Source organism: Delphinapterus leucas, chromosome 16, assembly GCF_059928025.1.
Source record: "Delphinapterus leucas isolate spDelLeu-1000000601 "Yukka" chromosome 16, BTC_Dleu_Yukka2, whole genome shotgun sequence".
NCBI classification, from domain to species: domain Eukaryota; kingdom Metazoa; phylum Chordata; class Mammalia; order Artiodactyla; family Monodontidae; genus Delphinapterus; species Delphinapterus leucas.
In genome coordinates, this window is record NC_143144.1 from 84528245 (window position 1) to 84549397 (window position 21153).

Sequence of the window (21153 nt, forward strand, 5' to 3'; positions counted from 1 at the left end):
TCCCCAATGCAGAGGCTTGAACAACAGCCATGCCCCTCACACATGCCCCTGCAGGGCAGCTGGCACAGCTGTGCTGATCTCGGCCTGGTGGGTTGTGTCTGGCCAACGGTGGCTTCACTACACAAGGCGAGAGCTGTGGACTCTCCCAGCAACTCTGTGGACAGGCTGGCTTTTTCCCTGGGGGCCCCTGGCTCCAGGGTGGCCACAGGCTGGAGCAGACCTGTTCTGAGGGGTGGAGGCCAGGTGGGCATCTCCAGTGCCTCGGAAGAAGGCTAACCCAGCCTCTGAGCCATAGAGTGTGGAGAAAATGCACATCAGTCCCATTGGGAAGCTATAGGTGATGGGGAGGAGGGTCAGGAGAAAAGAGCACATGGCACTCACCTCCCATCTGTCCCTCCTGTTGTATGGAGACCAGCTCCAACAGGCCTGTGGGTCTACCTCCCACCCCCCAGCACCTAGAACAGTGCCGTCAGCCTTCAACCATATACTTTCAATTTACCAGCCCCTGCTTAACATAAAAACCGAAAGCAGAGCCCACACTGGTCTGGGTTGGATCACATACATGATCATCCATAAACCAAGTACGGTGGCCCCAGGAGGATGGGGCTCTTTGATAGGCAGGCATCCATCCCGAAACTGCCTATTGAGGAGTGGTCCCATATGAAAGAATGCAGGGTGACAAAATGCATCCAACACAGCGACCATAGAAGCCAGAATGAAAATGGCAAAAAATTATTTCTAAGTGTTGAAAGAAAAGAACTGTCCATACAGAATCCTATATTCAGAAAACAATGTCCTTCAGGAATAAAAGGGAGATCAAGCCATTCTCAGATGAAAGACAACTAAGAGACTTTCTTGCTTGTATACCTACCCCCCAAAAATGGCTGAAGGAAGTTCTTTAAACAATAAAGAAACAATAAGAGAAAGAGCTTTGGAACATACAAAGAGATAAACATAGAAACACAATAGTTAACTCAAAATGGAATTCTAAAAAAAGTGTTTAAGTCTCAGCAAGCGAAAGTCCAAATCCAGACAGCTTCACAGGTGAATTCTACAAAACATTTAAAAAAGAGTTAACACTGATCCTTCTTAAATGATCCCCAAAAAATTGAAGAGGAAGGAATGCTTCTGAACACATTCTACGAGGCCAGCATCACCCTGATACCAAAACCAGACAAAGACACCACAACAAAAGAAAATTACAGGCCAATATCACTGATGAACATAGACACAAAAATCCTCAACAAAATATTAGCAAACTGAACTCAAAAATACATTGAAAGGATCATACCCATGCTCAGGTAGGATTTGTCCTAGAGATGCAAAGATGGTTCAGTATATCCACAAAGCAGTCAACGTGACACACCACATTCACAAGCTGAAGAATAAAATCATCTGATCATCTCAATAGATGCATAAAAAGCTTTAGACACCACAATTCAACATCCACTTATCATAAAAACTCTCAACAAAGTGGACATAGAGGGAACATACCTCAACATAAAAAAGCCCACATATGACCAACCTACAGCCAACATCATACTCAACTGTGAAAATCTGAAAGCATTTCCTCTAAGATCAGGAACAATACAAGTATGCCCACTCTCAACACTTTTATTTGACATAGCGTTGGAATTCCTAGCCACGGTAATCAGGCAAGAAAAGAAATAAAAGAAGTACAAATTTGAAAAAAGAAGTAAAACTGTCACTGTTTGCAGATGACATGATACTATATATAGAAAATTCTAAAGACACTACCAAAAAAATTTAGAATTAATAAATGAATTCAGCAAAGTTGCAGGATACAAAATTAATACACAGAAATTTGTTGCATTTTTATACACTAATAATGAACTATCAGAAAGAGAAATTAAGAAAAAATCTCATTTACATTTTCATCAAAAAGAATAAAATATGTCAGAGTAAATCTAACCAAAGAGGTAAAGGACTCTGAAAACTATAAGACACTGATGAAAGAAATTGAAGATGACACAAATGGAAAGATATACCATGCTCATGGATTGAAAGAATATTGTTAAAATAACCACATTACCCAAGGCAATCTACAGATTCAAAGCAATCCCTATCAAAATACCAATGGCAATTTTCACAGAACTAGAACAAATAATTCTAAAATTTATATGAAAACACAAAAGACCCCAAATAGCCAAAGCAGTCTTGAGAAAGAACAACAAAGCTGGAGGTATCATAGTCCCTTCCTGATCTCAAACTATACTACAAAGCTACAGTAATCAAAACCGTATAACCAGCACAAAAACAAACACACAGATCAATGGTACAGAATAGACAGCCCAGAAATAAACCCACGCAATTATGGTCAATTAATCTACAACAAAGGAGGTAAAAATATACAGTGAAGAAAAGACAGTCTCTTCAATAAATGGCACCGGGAAAACTGGATAGCTACATGCAAAAGAGTCAAACTGGACTACTTTCTCACACCATATACAAAAATAAACTCAAAATAGATTAAAGACTTAAACGTAAGACCTAAAACCATAAAACTCCTAGAAGAAAACATAGGCAGTATGCTCTTTGACATGGATCTTAGCAATAATTTTTTGGATCTGTCTATACAGGCAAGGGAACAAAATCAAAAATAAACAAATGAGACTAAACTAAAAAGCTTTTTCACAGGGAAGGAAACAACCAGCAAAACAAAAAGGCAGCCCACTGAATGGGAGAAGATATTTGTAAACAATATATCCAATAAGGGGTTAATATACAAAATTACAACGAACTCATACAACTGAACATCAAAAAACACAACCTGATTAAAAAATAGGCAGAGGATCTGAATAGACATTTTTCCAAAGAAGACATACAGATGGCCAACCAACACGTGAAAAGATGCTCAACATCTCTAATTATCAGGGAAATGCAAATCAAAACCACATTGCAATACCACCTCACACCTCTCAGAGTGGCTATTGTCAAAAACACAACAAAATGGCAAGTGCTGGAGAGGATGTAGAGAAAAGGGAACACTTGTGCACTGCTGGTGGAAATGTAAATTTGTGCAACCACTAGGGAAAACAGTATGGAGTTTCCTCAAAAAATTAAAACTAGAACTTCCATGTGATCCAGCAATTTTACTACTGGGTATTTACCAGAAGAAAACAAAAACACTAATTCAAAAAGATATATGCACACCAATGTTCACGGCAGCATTATTTACAATAGCCAAGAGATGAAATCAACATAAGTGTCCTCTGGTAGATGAATGGATAAAGAAGATGTGGAGTGTGTGTGTGTGTGTGTGTGTGTGTGTGTGTGTATACATATATATGTTTACACATACATATATGTACATACGCACACACAGTGGAATATTGCTTGGTCATAAAAAATGAAATCTTGTCATTTGCAGCAAATGGATGGATTTAGAGGGTATTACGTTAAATGAAATAAGTCAGACAGAGAAAGAAAATTCCATAGGATCTCTTGTGTATGTGGAATCTAAAATACAAAACAAAATTAAAACAGACTCATAGATACAGAGAACAAAAAGGTGGTTGTCAGAGGGGAGAGAAGTGGGGAGGGCAAAATAGGTGAAAGAGGTACAAACTTCCAGTTATAAATAAGCCACAAGGATGTAATATACAGCATATTACATAAGTAATATGGTCAATAATATGGTCAATAGTATTGTAATATTGTAACAATTTTGTATGAGGACAGTTACTTGATTTACCATGGTGATCATTTCATGATGTATGCAAATGTCAAATCACTATGCAGTACACCTGAAACTAACATAATATTGTACATCAACTGTATTTCAATAAAAAATAAAAATTAACCTAATAATTTAAAGTGTTTAAGTAACCCACAGAAAGACAGGTAAAATAAAAAGCAGAGGGAATACACTTAAAGCAAAAAGAAAATGGCAAACCTAAGCCCTAACATATCAAAAAACTACATTAAATGTAAATAGTCTAAATACTCCATTAAAAAGGCAGAGATTAGAAAACATGATTCAACAATATATTCAATATACTCAACAATATACAGTCTACAGGAAACTCACTTCAAATATAATGCTATAGGCAGGTTGAAAACAAAGAGATGGAAAAAGATATATTGTGTGAACATTAATCAAAAAGAAAGGGGTACTGCCTGTATTAATATCAGAAAAAGTATACTTTAGAGCAAAGAAAATCACCAGAGACAGAGAATGACATTATATAATGATAAAAGAAGACATAGCAATTGATAAAAGAAAACACAGCAATGCTAAATGTGTTTGTACCACAGAAACAGCTACAAAACATGTGAAGCAAAGACCGACAGAATTGAAAGAAGAAGTAGACAAATCTATAATTATAGATGGAGTTTCTCTGTGATGGATAGAACATATTTACAAAAAATCAGCAGACATAGAAGAACTCAACCACACCATCAACCAACAACCCAATCCAATTAGGATCTAATTGACATTTATAGAACATGCCTCTCAACAACGGCATTATACACATTCTTTCCAAGTATCCATGAAACATATAACAGTATTGACTGTACAACCTAGGACATAAGACAGATCTCAACAAATTTAAAAGAATCAAAATCATACAGAGTGTGTTGTCTGACCACAATAGAATAAAACTAATATTCAGTAAGAAAAAAAATCTTCAAACACTTAGAAACTAAGCAAGGCACTTCTAAATAATCCCATGAGCCAAAGAAGAAATCCTTAGTGAAATAAAAAAATAAATCCATTGAACTAAATAAAAAGACATATCAAAATGATGGAGCACAGCTAAAGCAGTGCTGAGGGAAAAATGTAGAGCATTAAATGCATTCATTAGAAAAGATGCTGAACCAAGTAGACATTCACAGGCAAACGTGAACCTCCACCAAAGTCTCAAACCTTATACAAAGAGTAATTCAAAATGGATCATGGACTTAAATGAAAAATTACAAAACTTTTTGAAACAAACATGGGAGAAAATCTTGGGAATTTAGAGTAGTAAAACAGTTCTCAGACTTGTAACAAAAACACAAGCCAAAAATAGAAAAAAAATGGATAAATTGGATTTAATCAAAATATGTTGAGACGAGCCTCTTAGATAGCCTCATCTGCCAGAGGGCAGACAGCAGAAGCAAGAAGAACTATAATCCTGCAACCTGTGGAAGGAAAACCACAATCACAGAAAGATAGACAAAATGGAAAGGCAGAGGACTATGTCCCAGATGAAGGAACAAGGTAAAACCCCAGAAAAACAACTAAATGAAGTGGAGATAGGCAACCTTCCAGAAAAAGAATTCAGAATAATGATAGTGAAGATGATCCAGGACCTTGGAAAAAGAATGGAGGCAAAGATCGAGAAGATGCAAGAGATGTTTAACAAAGACCTGGAAGAATTAAAGAACAAACACCTAGAGGAATTAAAGAACAAACCGAGATGAACAATACAATAACTGAAGTGAAAAATACACTAGAAGGAATCAATAGTAGAATAACTGAGGCAGGAGAACAGATAAGTGACCTGGAAGACAGAATGGTGGACATCACTGCCACAGAACAGAATAAGGAAAAAAGAATGAAAAGAAATGAAGACAGCCTAAGAGACCTCAGTGACAACATTAAACACACCAACATTCGCATTATAGGGGTCCCAGAAGGAGAAGAGAGAGAGAAAGGACCCAAGAAAATATTTGAAGAGATTATAGTCGAAAATTTCCCTAACATGGGAAAGGAAATAGCCACCCAAGTCCAGGAAGTGCAGAGAGTCCCAGGCAGGATAAACCCAAGGAGAAACACGTCAAGACACACAGTAATCAAATTGACAAAAATTAAAGACAAAGAAAAATTATTGAATGCAACAAGGGAAAAATGACAAATAACATACAAGGGATCTCCCATAAGGTTAACAGCTGATTTCTCAGCAGAAACTCTACAAGCCAGAAGGGAGTGGCAAAACATATTTAAAGTGATGAAAGGGAAGAACCTTCAACCAAGATTACTCTACCCAGCAAGGATCTCACTCATATTTGATGGAGAAATCAACAGCTTTACAAACAAGCAAAAGCTAAGAGAATTCACCACCACCAAACCAGCTCTACAACAAATGCTAAAGGGACTTCTCTAAGTGGGAAACTCAAAAGAAGAAAACGATCTACAAAAACAACCCCCCCCCCAAAAAAAACCCAAAACAATTAAGAAAATGGTAATAGGAACATACATGTCAATAATTACCTTAAATGTGAATGGATTAAACACTCCAACGAAAAGACACAAACTGGCTGAATGTATACAAAAACAAGACCCATATATATGCTGTCTACAAGCGACCCACTTCAGACCTAGGGACACATACAGATTGAAAGTGAAGGGATGGAAAAAGATATTCCATGCAAATTGAAATCAAAAGAAAGCTGGAGTAGTGATACTCATATCAGATAAAATAGACTTTAAATTAAAGAATGTTGCAAGAGACAAGGAAGGACACTACATAATGATCAAGGGATCAATCCAAGAAGAAGATATAACAGTTGTAAATATATATTCACCCAGCATAGGAGCACCTCAATACATAAGGCAAATGCTAACAGCTATAAAAGAGGAAACTGACAGTAATACAGTAATAGTGAGGGACTTTCACACCTCACTTTCACCAATGGACGGATCATCCAGACAGAAAATTAATAAAGAAACACAAGCTTTAAATGACACAATAGACCAGATAGATTTAATTGATCTTTATAGGACATTCCATCTGAAAACAGCAGATTGTACTTTCTTCTCAAGCACTCACGGAACATTCTCCAGCATAGATCACATCTTGGGTCACAAATCAAGCCTTGGTAAATTTAAGAAACTTGAAATCATATCAAGCATCTTTTCTGACCACAATGCTATGAGATTAGAAGTCAATTACAGGGAAAAAAATGTAAAAAACACAAACATATGGAGGCTAAACAATGCACTACTAAACAACCAAGAGATCACTGAAGAAATCAAAAAGGAAATCAAAAAATACCTAGAGACAAATGACAATGAAAACACGACAATCCAAAAATTATGGGACACAGCAAAAGCCGTTCTAAGAGGGAAGTTTATAGCAATACAATCCTACCTCAAGAAACAAGAAAAATCTCAAGTCAACAATCTAACCTTACACCTAAAGGAAGTAGAGAAAGAAGAACAAACAAAACCCAAAGTTAGTAGAAGGAAAGAAATCATAAAGGTCAGAGCAGAAATAAATGAAATACAAACAAAGAAAACAATAGCAAAGATAAAACTAAATAAAAATAAAACTAAAAGCTGGTGCTTTGAGAAGATAAACAAGATTGATAAACCTTTAGCCAGACGCATCAAGAAAAAGAGGGAGAGGACTCAAATCAATAAAATTAGAAATGAAAAAGGAGACGTTTCAATGGACACCACAGAAATACAAAGCATCATAAGAGACTACTATAAGCAACTGTATGCCAATAAAATGGACAACCTGGAAGAAATGGACCAATTCTTAGAAAGGTATAACCTTCCAAGACTGAACCAGGAAGAAATAGAAATTATGAACAGACCAATCACAAGTAATGAAATTGAAACTGTGATTAAAAACCTTCCAACAAACAAAAGTCCAGAACCAGATGGCTTCACAGATGAATTCTATCAAACATTTAGAGAAGAGCTAACACTCATCCTTCTCAAACTCTTCAAAAAATTGCAGAGGAAGGAACACTCCCAAACTGTTTCTACGAGGCCACCATCGCCCTGATACCAAAACCAGAAAAAGATACTACATAAAAAAAAGAAAATTAGAGACCAATATCACTGATGAATATAGATTCAAAAATCCTCAACAAAATACTAGAAAACAGAGCCCAACAACACATTAAAAGGATCATACACCATGATGAAGTGTGATTTATCCCAGGGATGCAAGGATTCTTCAATATATGAAAATCAATCAGTGTGATACACCATATTAACAAATTGAAGAATGAAAACCATATGATCATCTCAATAGATGCAGAAAAAGCTTTTGACAAAATTCAATACCCATTTATGATAAAAACTCTCCAGAAAGTGGGCATAGAGGGAACCTACCTCAACATAATAAAGGCCTTATATGACAAACCCACAGCAAATATCATTCTCAATGGTGAAAAACTGAAACCATTTCCTCTAAGATCAGGAAGAGACAAGGATGTCCACTCTCACCACTATTATTCAACATAGTTTTGGAAGTCCTAGCCACAGCAATCAGAGAAGAAAAAGAAATAAAAGGAATACCAATTGGAAAGAAGAAGTACAACTGTCACTGTTTGCAGATGACATGATACTATACATAGAAAATCCTAAAGATGCCACCAGAAAACTACTAGAGCTAATCAATGAGTTTGGTAAAGTTGCAGGATACAAAATTTATGCACAGAAATCTCTTGCATTCCTATACACTAACAACGAAAGATCAGAAAAAGAAATTAAGGAAACAATCCCATTCACCATTGCAACAAAAAGAATAAAATACCTAGGAATAAACCTACCTAAGGAGGTAAAAGACCTGTACTCAGAAAACTATAATACACTGATGAAAGAAATCAAAGATGACACAAACAGATAAAGAGATATACCATGTTCTTGGATTGGAAAAATCAATATTGTGAAAATGACTATACTACCCAAAGCAATCTACAGATTCAATGCAATCCCTATCAAGCTACCAGTGGCATTTTTTACAGAACTAGAAAAAACCTTAAAATTTGTATGGAGACACAAAAGACCCCAAATAGCCAAAGCAATCTTGAGAAAAAAAAAAAGCTGGAGCTGGAGGAATCAGACTCCCTGACTTCAGACTATACTACAAAGCTACAGTAATCAAGACAATATGGTATTGGCACAAAAACAGAAATATAGATCAATGGAACAGGATAGAAAGCCCAGAGATAACCCCACGCACGTATGGTCAACTAATCTATGACAAGCATATACAATGGAGAAAAGACAGTCTCTTCAATAAGCAGTGCTGGGAAAACTGGACAGCTACTTGTAAAAGAATGAAATTAGAACACTGCCTAACACCATACACAAAAATAAACTCAAGATGAATTAGAGACCTAAATGTAAGACCGGACGCTATAAAACTCTTACAGGAAAACATAGGAAGAACACTCTTTGACATAAATCACAGCAAGATCTTTTTTGACCCACCTCCTAGAGTAATGGAAATAAAAACAAAAATAAACAAATGGGACCTAATGAAACTTAAAAGCTTTTGCACAGCAAAGGAAACTATAAACAAGACAAAAAGACAACCCTCAGAATGAGGGAAAATATTTGCAAACAAATCAATGTACAAAGGATTAATATCCAAAATACATAAACAGCTCATGCAGCTCAATATCAAAAAAACAAACAATCCAATCCAGAAATGTGCAGAAGACCTAAATAGACATTTCTCCAAAGAAGATATACAGATTGCCAACAAACACATGAAAGGATGCTCAACATCACTAATCATTAGAGAAATGCAAATCAAAACCACAATGAGGTATCACCTCACAGCAGTTAGAATGGGCATCATTGGAAAATCTACAAACAACAAATGCTGGAGAGGGTGTGGAGAAAAGGGAACCCTCTTGCACTGTTGGTGGGAATGTAAATTGATACAGCCACTATGGAGAACAGTATGGAGGTTCCTTAAAAAACAAAAAATAGAATTACCATATGACCCAGCAATCCCACCACTGGGCATATACCCAGAGAAAACCATAATTCAAAAAGACACATGGGGCTTTCCTGGTGCCGATGCAGGGGACACAGGTTTGTGCCCCGGTCCGGGAGGATCCCACATGCCATGGAGTGGCTGGGCCTGTGAGCCATGGCTGCTGAGCCTGAGTGTCCAGAGCCTGTGCTCCACAATCGGAGAGGCCACAACAGTGAGAGGCCTGCGTACCGCAAAAAAAAAAAAAAGACACATGTACCACAATGTTCATTGCAGATCTATTTACAACAGCCAGGTCATGGAAGCAACCTAAATGTCCACAGACAGACGAATGGATCAAGAAGATGTGGTACATATATACAATGGAATATTACTCAGCCATATAAAGGAATGAAATTGGGTCATTTGTAGAGACATGGATGGACCTAGAGATTTTGTCATACAGAGTGAAGTAAGTCAGAAAGAGAAATACAAATATCGCATATTAATGCATATGTGTGGAATCTAGAAAAATGGTACAGACGAACCAGTTTGCAAGGCAGAAATAGAGACACAGATGTAGAGAACAAACGTGTGGACTCCAAGGGGCAAAAGCAGGGGTGGGGAGTGGAATGAATTGGGAGATTGGGATTGACATATATACAGTAACATGTATAAAATAGATAACAAATAAGAACTTGCTGTACAGCACAGGTAACTCCACTTTGCTGTACAGTAGAAACTAACACAACATTGTAAAACAACTGTACCCCAATGAAATAATTAATTAATTAAATTAAATTTTAAAATTAATCAATTAATTAAATATGTTGGGAAAGGAAGTCTCCCGCTTATAGTCTTTCCATCCCCCACTCAGCCGCGTAAGAATGGGCCTTGGGCCTGGACAACTCCTCATCAAGAGATAAAGGGCCCACGCAGCCCTGCTGGACTTGCCAGACTCAGTGTGCGCTCCTCTGCTCTGCTTAGCTACACGCATCGCACAGCACCTGGCCAACCCCTCTGCTGTATCTGTCCCCTGCAAGGGGGGGGGCAGTGTTCTTCCGATGCAGCGCAAGAGGGCTGCGTGCAACCAATGGCCCTGCAGCAGCTGCCGGGAGGAGCCCACTGGCGTGGAGACCGATGCCCACTCTTGAAGCAGAACCGGCTAAGTCTCTTCTCTGAGTCAGGAGAGACTTGTTCCATGCAGTGCTTGTTTGTGTTGTTTCCCTTGGTACCTCTGATACTAACATGCACTGGGCAGGAGTGCAAATTGCTTGACACAATTTTTTTTAAACTTCGTTTAAGCACTCACCTATTGAAGTCGGCATCTGGGCTGATTCCTGGTTTAGGCTGTTACGAATAAAGCTGCTACCAACATTCATGTACAGGGTTTCGTGTGAACATAAGATGTTGCTCTGCAAAAGATCCTGGGAAGAAGATGAAAAGACAAGTCACAGACCAGGAGAAAATATTTGTAAATTGAAAATCTGACAAAGGATTAGTATCTAGAACATATAAAGAATTCTCAAAACTCAACAGTAAAAACACAAAAAATCTAATAAGAAGGTAAGTTAAAGACATGAAGAAACATTTCATTAAAGAGTGTCTACAGATGGCAAATCATCACATGAAAAAGATGTAAAACGCCATTGTCATTAGAGAAATGCAAATTAAAACCAATGAAATACCATAACTTCCTATCAAAATGGCTAAAATGAAAAATAGTAACGCATCAACTCCTGGTGTGGATGTGGGGAAACCGAATCCCTCACACATAGCCAGGGATGGGAAGGTAACGTGGTGCAGCCGTTTGGGAAGACAGCTCGGTGGTTTCTTTAGAAACTGAACACGCAACCACTATACAAGCTAGCAACTGCACCCTGGGCCTTATCCCAGGGAAAGGGAAACTGACGTTCGCACAGAAACCTGAACACTAATGTTGGTAGCAGCTCTGTTCATAACAGCCAAAACCGGGGAACAGCCCAGATGACCTTCAACGGGTGGATGCTTAAAGCAGCTGCGGCCGTGCACACCATACAAAGCTACCCAGCCATGGAAAGGAGAGAAGAACCCAAAGTTCACACACCGTACGATTCCATGTATATGGCATTCTTGATGTGACAAAGTTATAGAATGAGGTGACATGTCAGTGGTTTCCAGGGGTAAGGAGGGGCGGGGGCAGGACAGAAGTGTGGCTCCTTGGGCTGGTGGGAACGCACTGTGCCCGGCCTCTATCGCCACGGGTTTCCTGGCAGTGATGCTCACCACAGTTGTGTAAGACGTCGTCATGAGGAGAGACCAGGTAGAGCGGACACAGGGTCTCTCTGCACTATTCTTTACAACTGCATGTGAACCTACACTGATCTCAACACAGAAAACCAAGTTAAAAGTCATAAGGATCAGTAATGTTTTCTGGGCACGTGCTGTGTGCCTTCCGGTCCCCATAGGAGCCCTGCAGGGTGGACGTCCTTGTTGTCCCATTTTAGATGAGGACACTAGGCTGAACAAGGACAGACCGCTCCCCCAGGGTCACCAGCCAGTGGTGTGGAAGCTGGGATTCTGGCACAGGGAGCTGGCCCAGCTCTTAGGACCCGCCCCCCTCCACCGCCTCTGCAGGCCCTTCAGTCTGGGCCCCATGAGGGATGTGCCCTCCCTCCCTCCCTGGCCGGGCTCCCGGGCCCTCTTTGTCTGAAAGGGCAGTGTCCACTGCACCCAGTGCTCCATGCCCTCCTCCCACCCGGGCAGAGCCGTTCCTGCCCACGCACATCACTCAGCACTGCTGGGCTAGCTCCCCTGGATGATCCTGGCCACAGGCACCACCTGGCCTGCACGTGGGACAGACCAGAGGACCAAGTCCCAGGAGGCAGCTTCGGCCAGTGGCAGTCTTCAGGGAGACACCCGCTTCCTGTGCAGGTGTGAGCTCTCAGGCCCGGTGGTCACTACACACTCAGGCCTCCTGTGCTGACGCCCTGCTGTTCCCGCCTGGCTTCCCCACTCCCCTATGCTGTATCCCAGGTAAACCCCTGTCCCCATCCATTCTCGGGAGACGCACCCGGAGATGTGCTCCCAGGAGATTCTGTGCCTCATCCACGTCCAGCAGCCCCTAGTCTGGAAGGCTCCCGCGTGAGTGTCCTGGGGCGGCTGCCACACATCACCACAAACTGGGTGGCTTAAAACAACAGGAATTTGTTCCCTTACAGTTTGGGAGGCCAGAAGTAGGAAATCAGTACCACCGGGCTGAAGTCAGGCGTCAGCAGGGCCGAGCTCCCTCTGGAATCACGAGGGGAAAATCCATTATCCGTTCCTCGCTTCTCCCAGCTCCTGGAGGCTGCCGGCTTCGCTGGCTCGTGGCCGCGTCCCTCTAAATCTCTGCAGGTGTGGTCAGATGGCTTCTCCTGTTCTGTCTGCAAAATATCTCCTTCCACCTCCTTCCTGTATGGAGATGTGACTGCATTTAGGGCTCACCTGGACAATCCAGGCTAAGCTCCCCATTTCCAGATCTTTAATTTAAACCTGTGCAAACACACTTCTTCCTTATAAGATACAATTACAGGATCCAGGGGTTGGGACCTGACATCTCTGGAGCAGCCTTTAGTCAGCCTGACACACTCCCAGTCCATAGCTCTGGCCAGACTCCCTCATCCCCTTTGGACATTTGTCCTGTCTTAATCTGAACTCATCTGTCCCATCCTAAACCGGAACCGCCATAGACATTTTAACCATGGCTGAACCACTGGTTCTGTTCTCCAGGCTAGGAATCGGGCACCATCCTCACCCCACCTCTCCCTCCTCCATCTTCACCCTGACCTAGCCCCCAGGCCCATCCATCCTAGTCCAGAGACCCTGGTGCACTTGCGGGACGTGAGGTCAGTTGAGATCATGCTTCCCATCTGTTCACTGACCAAAAATTGCCCAGTGCCGCTGTGGGTCACGTGTCCCCTCGGCCTCACTCCCGGGCTCCTTGGCTGCAAGTCCCTTCTCCCCCCAGAAATGCCAGCGGCCCCCATGCCTCCGTCCTTCAATCTCGCCTCACCCGCTTCTGTCCAGACAACTCCAATCATAGCCACCTCAAGGCACTCTCCTGTCCCCCGAGACTAGAACCCTGGCCCGTCGACCCCAGGGCCAAATTCTGAATGGACCAGAGGCCTTCCCCCCTGGATGTCCCTTGTCACCTGGGACAAGGTGTTAGGTGTCACCTGCACCTAATACCAAGTCTAACACCTCCATCCTCATCTCAGGCCTGCTTCTCCTTCTATGATTTTAAAGCACCGAAAAACAGCCTCTTGCAGATGACAACCTGCCAGGCTGTTACAGCTCAGGCCTTTCTCTCCATTTAGAGTTCGCCTATCTTCTCCACTGGACCATGTCCCACACCCGGCTGGCGGTGACTCTGTGTCTTGGCCACCATGGTTGTCCCCAGTCTAATACGTTGCATGGCATGTAGTAGGCACTCAATAATATCCATGACTGGCTTTTCCATTTTTTTGTGGGCATTTTGGTAATTAACATATCAATATTTTGATGTTGATCCAATGCTGTGCTCCATGGCCTTGCCCTGACCCGTATCAATGGATGCACAGACTCTGTGCTTATCTGCACCACACACAAAGCTCCAGGAGCTCTTTGTGTATGAGTCGCTGACTGCATCTCTGCTGGTTTCCATGAGCTAGGTTTCTAGGAATGCAGTTACTGGCCTGAAGCGCTTTTGGTTCAAATCAGGAGCAGCTTCTTCACTAGCTCAGCCCAGGGTGGGAAGGGCTGGCCACCTGGTTTAAGCCTCTGACCCATCCACCCTAGGCCTGTCCTTCCTTCCGACCGAGGTGCAGGTCTGTCCCAGCAGGAGGGATGAGGCTCCCAGGGTCCGCACCCTGCTCGGCCTGGGCAGTGCCCTGCAGTGCGCCCTCTTGGGGCATGTGTCCAGGGACCCTGCAGCTGCCCCCTGGGCCCTCACAAGGAGCTCAGGCCACTGCTTTGGTGGTGAGCTTAGCCTTCCAGGTGGCCTGCAGGCCTGGACACTGGCTGCCCCCAAGGCTGCAGCACCCAGGTGTGCTGGCCACCTTGGCCCTCTCTGCAGACCACTGCCCCTCCTTCACCCTCACACCCCAGTGTCCAGCAACCCTGAGGCCAGGTCCCTGTGGCCCTGAGACCTGTCCCCAAGCCCACAGCTAGACTATTGGGCTTCTTTATAAATTGAGATAAAACCCACGTAACATAAAATTAACCATTTTAGCCATTTAAAGCACCCGGTTCAGTAGCATTTAGTGCATGTTAGTACATTCAGAGTTGCGCTCTATCCAGTTCTACAGAATTTTCAAGCCCCCAGAGGAAACCCTGCACCCATTAAGCATTGCTTCCCAGTCCCCTGTGATAGTAATTAAACAAGGAGGTCGTCAGACAGTGGCTCTGATGCCAGGTAGCCACAAAAGCCAGCCGACGCCTAAGCCGAGTCATGCACTCGAATCTGGGAAGATGAGACCTGAAAACTCCAAACACAAACAGCTGTGGGGTCTTTCCCAAATACGACAGCTGCTTAAGCTGTGGCCAAATTTTCCTGCTCTCCAAGTCTTCTCTATAAAAACCCCTCCCCACTCCTGTCGGGTGGGCCTGGGGGGGCTCCAATCACCTCCAGTTTCACATTGATGTTTGTTCACATAGACCCTTGAAAACATGTACCGTGCCTCAGTTTACCCAGCTCCCGCCAGGCCCTAGTCCTCGCCAATCTGCTTTCTGCGTCTGTGGATCTGCCTGCTCTGGACACTTCATACAAATGAGACCACACGAGACGTGGCCGATGGTGTCTGGCTCCTTTCCCTTTGCATCACGCTTTCGAGGTTCCTCCAGGCTGTGGCAGGATAGGTGTCCCCTCCCTTTGATGGCTGAGGGCTATTCCAGGGCGTGGACTGCAACCCTGACCCATGAGGGCCGTGCCCCGTCCCCCCTCCTGACCGCCCTCAGCTCAGGAGACTCAGCCCAGGCCCCGCGGCCCCCAGGCGGGCGCTGGCCCCAGTGCAGCTCACAGAGGTCTTGGGAGGATACCGGGGAAGCTCATTCCATTCAGACCAAACAGCTGCCCAAGACACCCACGAACATGCACCCACACAGCACACTGCCCCCAGCCTGTGGAGAAGTGGCGGTTACGGCCGTTGTCCCAGAAACCATGAGCCTGGGTGTTTGTCCCCAAGGTGGGTCTGGGTCCCCCCCTTGCCAGGGGCCCAGCCTCTCCCTGTGACCCTGAGCAGAGAGGCCGCCTTCACCTAGGCACAGTGGGGGAAAGGACCAGCTTTCCTCAAGAAGTGGGGGCAACAGATCTGGGCCGAGACCCCCCGGCTGCTAGGTGGCATGTCTGTCCTCGGTGGAGAAGACGCTGGTGCGGGAGTGGAGGCCAGCTGCCCAGGCCGTCCTGCCGGGCGTGCCAGGCTCTGCCAGCAGTGGGCTGGGGCTCTCTTCCCCAGGCTGGGTTCCGAGGCCAGGGCTGGCGGCCAGACACCTGCGGCAGGCACTCCCGAGCCAGTGGGTACAGCTGCCCGCAAAGACAGGGCCTGGCCGTCCACCAAGTGTGCGGGAACTTCCTCTGTCTGCCCTTCAGCCAGGCTGGGCTTCCACGGTGAGGCAAGGTGTGAGCCTGCACCCAGGTCCCAGAGGGCAACCCAGACGGAGGGAGTGACACCGGGAGACGGGGGAGAGCAAAAACGGCATCCAGGTTTTAGTGGCCGGGGTGCCAGGGTCAGTGGAAGGTCCCTCTGAGCTGTTCCGGAGAGAGAGCTGTGCTGGTAGCCGATGCCCAGCAGCCCACCGCAGACTGGGAACTCCATGCCCACAGGAGAGGGTGTGCAGAAAAGGGAACCCTCCTACACTGTTGGTGGGAATGTAAATTGGTGCAGCCACTACGGAGAACAGTATGGAGGTTCCTTTAAAAACTAAAAGTGGAGCTACCATTGATCCAGCAATCCCACTCCTGGGCATATATCTGGAGAAAACCATAATTCGAAAAAATACATGCACCCCAATTTCATTGCAGCACTGTTTACAATAGCCAAGACATGGAGGCAACCTAAATGTCCATCAACATTTAGGATGGTGGTACATATATACAATGGAATATTACTCAGACATAAAAAAGGAATGAAATAATGCCATTTGCAGCAACATGGATGGACCTGGAGATTATCATACTAAGTGAAGTAAGTCAGACAGAGAAAGACAGATATCATATGATATCGCTTATATATGGAATCTAAAAAAAAAACAAATGAAATTATTTGTAAAACAGAAACAGACATGCAGACTTAGAGAACAAATTTATGGTTTCCAGGGGGGAAGGGTGGAGGGGAGGGATAGACTGGGAGGTTGGGATTGACATATACACACTACTATATTTGAAATAGGTAACTGAAAAGGATATATATGTATAGCACAGGGAACTCTGCTCAATATTCTGTAATAACCTAAATGGGAAAAGAACTTTAAAAAGAATAGATACATGTATACGTATAACTGAATCACTTTGCTATACACCTGAAACTAACACATTGTTAATCAACTGTATTTCAATGTAAAATAAAAATTTTTTAAATAATAAATAAATGAAAAATAAATACCTCCTCCTCACCCCTCCTGGGAGCAGCTGACCTGTTAGCCACTCACACCTTAGTACGACTTTGTTCCCACTGCACAGACCCTCTCACAGTGCGGTAGCCACAGCAGCTGTACTCATGTTTCAGGGGCACCCAACTCCTGTGAGATTCTGATTCCTCTACCCAAAAGGAGACTTAGACTCCGTACCAGCCTTAAGGAATTTCAGGATATCAAGGATTAAGGACAGATCTCTGGAGTATTTAGAGAGGGAAAGGAGAGGTTAACCACAGAGGAATGAGGATCCAATCAGCAATAGGCTTCTCATCAGTCCCAGTGGGTCCCAGAAAACAATGAAGTCAACCTTTAAAGTCAGGAGGTGGGTATTTTGAACTCAGAATCTATCCTCAGCCGAACCATCAATTACATTTGAATTTCCAGATATGCAAATTTGGGGGAAGTAATCGGTTAATTCTCCTTTTGTGCCCTTTCTGAGAAAATTTTCTTGAGGATGTACTCCAACAACGCCAACAACGACAAAAGGAATTCAAGAAAAAGAAAGAAATGGAATCCAAGAAAACAGTTGCATTAACCCAAGAGTGAAACATGAAAGTAAATTCTAGTCTGAGAGCCTAGGTAACAGCCAGTACAAAAACTAGCGCTCCAGAAGGGAAGCTGGCTGGCCTTCCTGATGTGGAAGCATGCTTGTTCCATCAATATGGAAAAAGAAAGGCCGTTAGCAATGCCAGGATAAAGAGTTACAGATGAGTGTCATGGGCCCAGATGAGGCATCCTGATGCGATTTGGAGCAATTGATAGAATGTAAAAATTATACATCCATTTCAACATGAGTCCTGGACCATCCCCTTGCCAGAAGCCAGGCTCAGTGGTATAGGAAAGGAATAATATTTATAAAATCATAATATATTTTTACTAGCTTTAGAATTATAGACTCAACATAGTGGCAATTATAGGGGAAACACAGTTAACAGATTGAGGACAGAGTGTTATAAATTCTCCCCTAGCCGTTTGTTAAATTGCAACCCCTCACCTCCCTCCCTCTTCTCCCAGCTTTAGTTTTCTCCACAGCTCTCATCACCACCTGATACCCTCTTGCACTGTTGGTGGGAAAGTAAATTAATATAACCACTATGGAGAACAGTATGAAGGTTCCTTAAAAAGCTAAAAATAGAACTACCATATGACCCAGCAATCCCACTACTGGGCATATACCCTGAGAAAACCATAATTCAAGAAGAGTCATGTACCACAATGTTCATTGAAGCACTATTTACAATAGCCAGGACATGGAAGCAACTTAAGTGTCCATCGACAGATGAATGGATAAAGAAGATGTGGCACATATATACAATGGAATATTACTCAGCCATAAAAAGAAACGATATTGAGCTATTTGTAGCGAGGTAGATGGACCTAGAGTCTGTCAGGTAGCGTGAAGTAAGTCAGAAAGAGAAAAACAAATACCGCGTGCTAACACATAAATACGGAATCTAAAAAAAAAAAAAGGGGGGTTCTGAAGAACCTAGAGGCAGGACAGGAATAAAGACGCAGACATAAAGAATGGACTTGAGGACACAGGGAGGGGGAAGGGTAAGCTGGGACTAAGTGAGAGAGTGGCATGGATATATAGACACTACCAAAATAGCTAGCTAGTGGGAAGCAGCCGCATAGCACAGGGAGATCAGCTCAGTGCTTTGTGACCACCTAGAGGGGTGGGATAGGGAGGGTGGGAGGGAGACCCAAGAGGGAGGGGATATGGGGATATATGTACACATATAGCTGATTCACTTTGTTATACAGCAGAAACTAACACAACATTGCAAAGCAATTATACTCCAATGTAAATGACAGGGCATCACTGACACAGTTGGAGGGAACAGTGCAGAGAGAGGATTCCCCACTTCTTCCCCTGACACAGAAGGGAGACAGGAGTGTGTCCAAGGCTGGTCGCGGAAGTGGAGGTCCATACATGGGATTCTAAACTATTCATGAAAACATGGAAGGGCTAAAAACAATATACCAAAATTAAGTGGGGAATGGATGAAGTTGAAATGACTTAAGCTTCTCTTTCATACTGAGAAGTCAAATAGAACTTGCTTAAAATGGACAAATGCAGGGACAGAGTGGAAGCATTTCATTTAGACTTATGGTGGTAACAAGATCTGAAAACATAACGGTTAAAATGGTTCTCTCCTTAGCGGGGGAATGGGGTGGGAAATGTTTCTTTTTCATTTCATATCAGTCTACACTGCTTTAATATTTTTACTTCCTGTGTAATACTTTTATAATTTTAAAAATGTGGGGAAAAAGCCATGGACACAGACATCAATGTCCTTGTTTCCTGTAAAAATGTCTTCACTTGTTTATGATTTAGTCTTATCCCCTTGGACTTTATATACATCTATATTAAAAAAATAGCCATCGAAGAGCACATCTGTAGGGTTTGGAAACTGCAATGAAAGACATTCATGTCCATTATGTCACCTCATGTCCCCATATGAGGATTCGTGCCGCACACCTCTCCCAGAATTTCTCACCTGAAGAAAGTTTGCCCCAACCTGGGAAAAATATCTACAACAGATATGGAGGACAGAAGGGTTGACATCCTTAATAAAGAGAAACTTTCTCAAATTAACGAGAAAAATTCCTAAATATCTCAATAGAAAAAAAGGATAAAGGATATAAAGCATCTCACCAAAGGAGAAATGAAAAATTGTCAAATAAAACAGCAAATTAACTTTTTTACCCCTCAGCCTGGCAAAATTGAAAACAGAGGAGGAGGAAGAGAAAGGGAAGGAGGAGAGCAAGGAGGGGGGAGAGCCAGTAATGATGGGAGTGGGAGGTAGGGGGAGCCTGCCTCCTGGGCCCTGCAGCCAGAGGCACCATCTTCCGTGGGCCAATTGGAGGATGTGGCCAAAAGTCCAGCAGTTTTACTTCTAGGAACTGAGACTAAGGAAATAATTGGCTAAGTGTGCAAAGATGTATATCAATCAATGACAGGTGTCAAAGACACCAGGACACACACAAAGGGAGAAAGGAGGCTGGGTGAGGAGAGAGGCAGAGATTGGAGTGATGGAGGAAGCCCAGGGACCACCTAGAACCACCAGCAACTAGGAGGAAGGCAGGAAGGATGCTCTCCTAGAGCCTCCAGAGGGAGCCTGGCCCTGCCCACACCTTGATTTTGGACTTTGGCCTCCTGAATTATGAGATGATAAATGTCTATCATTTTAAGCCGCCAGCCTGTGGTACCTGGTCACATGTCCTGGGAAACTAAGTGTAATTCTTTTTTTTTTTTTTTGCGGTACGCGGGCCTCTCGCTGTTGTGGCCTCTCCCGTTGCGGAGCACAGGCTCCGGACGCGCAGGCTCAGCGGCCATGGCTCACGGGCCCAGCCGCTCCGCGGCATGTGGGATTCTCCCGGACCGGGGCACGAACCCGTGTCCCCTGCATCGGCAGGCAGACGCTCAACCACTGCGCCACCAGGGAAGCCCCCTAAGTGTAATTCTTAACAGTGTAAGAATTAACATTGGGCTCACAGTCTCAGGCTGGACAAGGGCGCCCAGCCTAGCGGGCTGACTCCCAAGTGGGGCCTCCATCTCTGGTCCACCAATGCCACTGTGTCAGCTGGAACTGACAGGGTTCTATTCAAAAAAGGAAGATGGGAGAAGAATCCAGGGGGTAGTTTGGGTCAGTTTCATTGCTCCCCTCACCCATGCAGCCAACTGTGGCCTGGAAGGTGCATCAGGTGAAACAGATGTGGCTCCAGGTGATCACCTGGTACGTGGCAGGCAGGTCCTCAAAGGATGGAGGGCTTCCCAGGTGAGCTAGACCCATGAAAATAGGACAAGCACAGCAGACAGAATGATGTTTAAGCGCTCAGTGTATCT

The 21153-nt window shown here is 43.5% G+C and overlaps 1 protein-coding gene across 1 annotated transcript in view; it reads right to left on the reverse strand.

Moving 5' to 3' along the window:
• C16H10orf143 (chromosome 16 C10orf143 homolog) overlaps positions 1-21153 on the reverse strand; it is a 116896-nt gene that overhangs the window by 4619 nt on the left and 91124 nt on the right. Inside the window, exons 6-7 of the mRNA XM_022568438.3 lie at positions 12905-13106; positions 10987-11101 (exon numbers count right to left, since the gene is read on the reverse strand). Of these exons, the coding sequence (XP_022424146.2) occupies positions 10987-11101; positions 12905-13106 (317 nt within the window). The remainder of the gene's footprint in view (positions 1-10986; positions 11102-12904; positions 13107-21153) is intronic.